Source organism: Polypterus senegalus, unplaced genomic scaffold (assembly GCF_016835505.1).
Source record: "Polypterus senegalus isolate Bchr_013 unplaced genomic scaffold, ASM1683550v1 scaffold_628, whole genome shotgun sequence".
NCBI lineage: Eukaryota > Metazoa > Chordata > Cladistia > Polypteriformes > Polypteridae > Polypterus > Polypterus senegalus.
In genome coordinates, this window is record NW_024381258.1 from 34497 (window position 1) to 39589 (window position 5093).

At 42.8% G+C, this 5093-nt stretch overlaps 1 protein-coding gene and 1 pseudogene across 1 annotated transcript; both read right to left on the reverse strand.

The window, feature by feature from the left end:
* Positions 1–329: 329 nt before the first annotated feature.
* Positions 330–1176, reverse strand: LOC120520539 (pleckstrin homology domain-containing family A member 3-like). The gene has a single exon (XM_039742832.1). The coding sequence runs from the start codon at positions 1146–1148 to the stop codon at positions 330–332; it is 819 nt and encodes a 272-aa protein (XP_039598766.1). The 5' UTR covers positions 1149–1176.
* A 1441-nt stretch (positions 1177–2617) lies between these two features.
* On the reverse strand, positions 2618–4400 carry LOC120520536 (annotated as a pseudogene).
* Between the last annotated feature and the right edge of the window lie 693 nt (positions 4401–5093).

The window sequence follows — 5093 nt, forward strand, 5'->3', positions numbered from 1 at the left end:
GCCAGGCATCTGCATGTGTCCTATTCACTTCTGGCAACATGTCTGCCATCTATCACTGAGCACCAAGCTGTATACCAAGCAACCTGACTGCACTCAAACCTTAGGTATCTGTTGTCTGACAGAGTAGCCATAAATTACCAGACATGAGGAGGATGTTGTAGATGTAGTGATTCTTATTTCGTTTGCAGAATCCAGTCAAAGGACAAGCAACCACCAAACAAACAGTATACATGAGTGCACTGTAAAAAATGTCAGTAAATTTAACGGTACAAATACTGTAAATGGTGAAGGTAAAAGACCTTTTCAGAATCGAGAAAGATATCAATCTGTCAATCCTCTCCGTTTCCGGGCCAGGTGAGGTTTCCCGTGTGAGTCAAATTAAGCCGCAGGCTCCACTCCTGCATACTCCTCTCCACATCTTCTGTGCAGCTATCACCGTGAGATTCTGTGTCTGAATATGTTCTTGTTCGTCGCTGAGAGGAGCGCTGTAATGAAGAAGTTGAGTCCTTTGGCATGAGGCTGGTCCTTTCAAAGCTGTAGGCACCAGGATGGCTGATGGAACGTTTCATCCGAACCATCTGTACAGGTGATGGAGAAACTGGGGGCACAACAGGGTCAGGGTGGGATAACTGGAACATCTCAGGCTTGAATTTGGAATTGGCAATCTTCATGCACTCCTCAAGCATCGTAATAAAAGTCTCACATGTGGCACTCAAGAGAGAGGAAGCTTCATTCATGTTCTCGATGCTAGGTGACGAGTGCTTTGTTTCTTGAAGGACCGATTCCTGGATCGTGTGAACTTGTTGCATTAGTAGATCACAGTAGAGCCGCAGTTCAAACATCTTCATTTTCAGAGACTCTCTGGTCTCACTTATCTCTTTTTCTTTTTTTGCTCTCGTATCGGTGAGGCACGCTTTTGAGCTCCCAAGGGCCACTAACCACCTTTGTCTCTCCGCAGCGTTGACTGCCTTCACGTAGAAATGCTGCTCGCCTGGGATGATGAGCTCCATCCTGCTATTATCTGTAGGGTGAACTTTGATTTCACACACGGACATCTTTATGCTTGAAAGTATGCCGTTGTCCAATATGAACCAGCGGGGCTGCCAGCCAACAATGTAGTTGGTCCATTTGTGCAGCACTCCTTCCATAGTTCACTGAGCCGCTTTAAAGAAGAGCTTCGACGGTCAGAGGTGACCTGTCAGATGACGATCGCTTTGTTACTCAATAAAGTCGGGCTGAGCGGCAGGCCCAGGGTCGTCTCTCGCATCTTCGCCTTATTCTTGCGGCCCCTTTCTGATAATTATAACAATTCCTCTTTTCCAGTGGCCACTAATAATTGGGTTCTGTTTTGCTGCTATTGTCTTTTTTTTCTTGTTTCTCTCTCGAATTGACCAATGTAGTGAAATCCCAGCACAGAAGAAAGATTCCGAATCAGTCACTCCAGTCAATGATGCCAAATTGTATCCGAGAAAAGAGCTTGATAGACTTGCACTGGCAAATGACACAGTTTTCTCAAAATCTAAATGTTCCACTGCAATGGCTCAGGTATCGATGCACTCAGGACATCATGCTGAAAAAAATGATATGCTATTTGTGGATATTTAGTGTTTTTTTTATCATTTCTGTATGTCCAGCCTTTACTGTACATTGCATGAATACTGACATATTACACCATAGGTTTTGGCAATTTTCTGCACATCTAAATGTTCCAATGCAATGGCTCAGGTATCGATGCACTCGGCAGATCATGCTGAATATTTAGATATGCAATTTGTATATTTTTAGGCTTTTTTCAGCATTTCAGTATGTCCGCCCATTGCTGTCCATTAGATGAATATGGACATATTACACCATAGGTTTTGGCAATTTTCTGCAAATCTAAATGTTCCACTGCAATGGCTCAGGTATTGATGCACTCGGCAGATCATTCTGAATATTTAGATATGCGATTTGTGCATTTTTAGGGTTTTGACAGCATTTGGGTATGTCCACCATTTACTGTACAATGAAATTATATGTATATATTACAGCACAGGTTTTGGCAATTTTCTGCAAATCTAAATGTTCCAGTGCAATGGCTCAGGTATCGATGCACTCAGGACATCATGCTGAAAACATTGATATGCTATTTGTGCATATTTAGTGTTTTTTTTTATCTTTTTGCACCCACACTTGCAGCCCCGGACATTTTTTTTTTTATGACACATAGAAAAGACTTTTATTTTTCATTATTAATAGGGACCTTTACAAACATTAAGCTTTGGAATAAAAATACAATTTGAACACAAGTTTACCTACTTGTGAGTTAAGGCAAGTTTATTTATATTTCAAAAGAGGTACCATCACGTTTGCCTGACAGCATTTCTTCAGCTTGTGAACGGTTAATCTTCCCAACATTCCAAGTGCTTTCATCATTGTGTGGTAAATCATCCTCATCTTCCATCACTGAATAAGGATCTTCTATTTCATTCTTAAGCTCCAACCATTCATTGATCTTTCTCTGTCGTGTTCCTTTCTCTGTTAGCCACACAAGGTACTGATCACGGATCTTGCAGCTGCATCAGGTCTGGTTTGAGGCTGTTCATCATTTTGTCTATCTCTCGGTGCTCTGAAGCTTGTTTCTTTAAATCCTGCTCTAGCTTCATTTTGCTATCGTGGATTTCATTGATCCGAGACTTAAGTTTGTGCAGAGTTGTGCAGGATTCTTTGGATCTCTTTGTCATTGCCTTCCTGTTGGAACTTTTCAATATACTCCTTACAGTAGCGTTCCTGGGTATGGCATTGCTCTTCAAATATTTTAATTGTCTCATTGAAAGCTTCAATTGCTGTTCTCCTCATTTGCAACTCCTGAGATGTACGTGTATAGTCCTCATACAGTATGCCATACTTTGTGCTCTTCTCCTGGAACTGCTTGTGGTATACCTTAAGTTGTTCCCCTACCGCTTCAATGCTGTCTTCCTTCACAACCTGATCCTGCTGGTATTTAGACACAGGGTAAAGCAGCCTGGTATCCAGCTTTGCATTGTACTGGGCAAGAGACTCATGTCTGTAGTGGTTGATTAGATCCACAACAGATGGGAATGTTAGTGGCTCAGAGAAGCCATATTTGCCATCCCGGTGGAAAATTTTTATCAGCTTGTTGTTACCACCTTTCGTGAGTGTTAGTGTATACTCTCCTTGAATTTTACTGGAGGCATCTCGAACCAGAAATGTTCCATAAGGAGTGTCTCTCATTTTTTCATTCACTTCCTCCCTGGAGATGTCACCCCAGTACCATTCCGCTTCATTCAAATAGACACTGTTGCCATTGACCACATTGTTTGATGTAAGTTTGGATTTTGAAGGCTTTGGCGGGAGAGCTGGGGGGACTTGTTCTTGTTTCTGCTCTAATCTTCGCCCTACAATGAGCTTCTCCAGAACCACAGATGGCAAATCTGAGCTTATCTCAAGTCCAGGCCAGGGGAGTCTAATTTGCAGGGGACCTAGAAGCTCACCAAGTATTTTGGCAGTAAGGCCATTCACATACTTTTGCAAAATGGTGAAGCAGGTACTGCAGTGTCAGAAAGTTCTGAAGTGGTAGTGCAGAAGTCTCAAGAATTAGCATGAGCTGTCGGAAGTTGTCATTGGGTGTGGATGTACTTTGCACAGCCATTTGGAGTTCAAAGTAAACAAAGTATTACAGGCACTGGCAATTCCTGCAAGAAACTCTTTACCATTTCGCACAATGTCTGGGTTTCTTGCTGTTCAACGTCCACTGCAAAGAAATCAGCTCTCATGGCTTTTTGTGGCTCTGACCCGACAGTTCTGTACATAAATGCACTGTCCAAACCTCTTTTCTCGATGCCCTCAATAATCCTTATAAGAATTGGGGGAGCACTATCAGGAGGGGAGAACTGCTCTGTCAGATCTAGCACCGCGGTTACCAATGTCTCATGGGAACTTTCTGGCCGTGGTAGTCCTGCTCCAGAGGCAGCGGGTAAAGGTCTCTGGAAACGTTGCCGGATGGGTGACAGCGACATTACCGCTGGTTCCAAGTACTTAACGTATGTTCCTGGGAAATCTCCCTTTTGCCTGGTGTGCTCATTGATCCCAAAAATCCAGCCAATGTGCTCTGGATGTTGCTCATCTCCTTCCTTAAAGCCCTGTGCAAGGAGAGATGACCTATCCACAGTCAAGATGTCACCTGGCTCCAAATTGATGTCCTCTTCTCGTTCTTTCACATACTTGGGCAGAGCCTGATATTGGTAGCCCTCAGCCGCCATGTTTACACCTACCCAAATGTTTTTGAAGATAACCGATTTACAGCACTGATTTGTCCCCCCCCCAAAAAAAAAAAATCCAGAGAGAAAGCCGCTCAGCTAAGACTGAAATGCATAACAGCAAACACCTTAATGTGTTACTGTGTGCAAGCTCCTGAGCACTACTGGCCCATATCCAACATCTGCACTTTTCTCAGCTTAAAGCCACGGTTGAACCAAATGATGGAGCAGAGGGAGACTGCGACCAACGTAACCGCGGTAATGGATCAACAGCTGGATCAACTTCAATTTGATAAGGCAACCAGGCAGATCTCCTCCTGAGCCTTCAGGTATGAACTGTTAAACCATTCCAGCAACAGACGTAGACATCTTTGCGGTGGAACCACTGTCACACCGTGGAGTCCCAGTCTAAAATCTAAATGTTCCACTGCAATGGCTCAGGTATCAATGCACTCAGGACATCATGCTGAAAAAAATGGATATGCTATTTGTGGTTATTCAGTGTTTTTTTTTTATCATTTCTGTATGTCCACCCTTTATTGTACATTGCATGAATACTGACATATTACACCATAGGTTTTGGCAATTTTCTGCTCATCTAAATGTTCCAATGCAATGGCTCAGCTATCGATGCACTCAGCAGATCATGCTGAATATTTAGATATGTGATTTCTGCATTTTTAGGGTTTTTCAGCATTTCGGTATGTTCAAATATTACTGTGCAATGAAATAATGTATATATTACACAACAGGTATTGGTAATTATCTGCACATCCAAATGTTCCACTGCAATGGCTCAGGTATCGATGCACTCGGCAGATCATGCTGAATGTT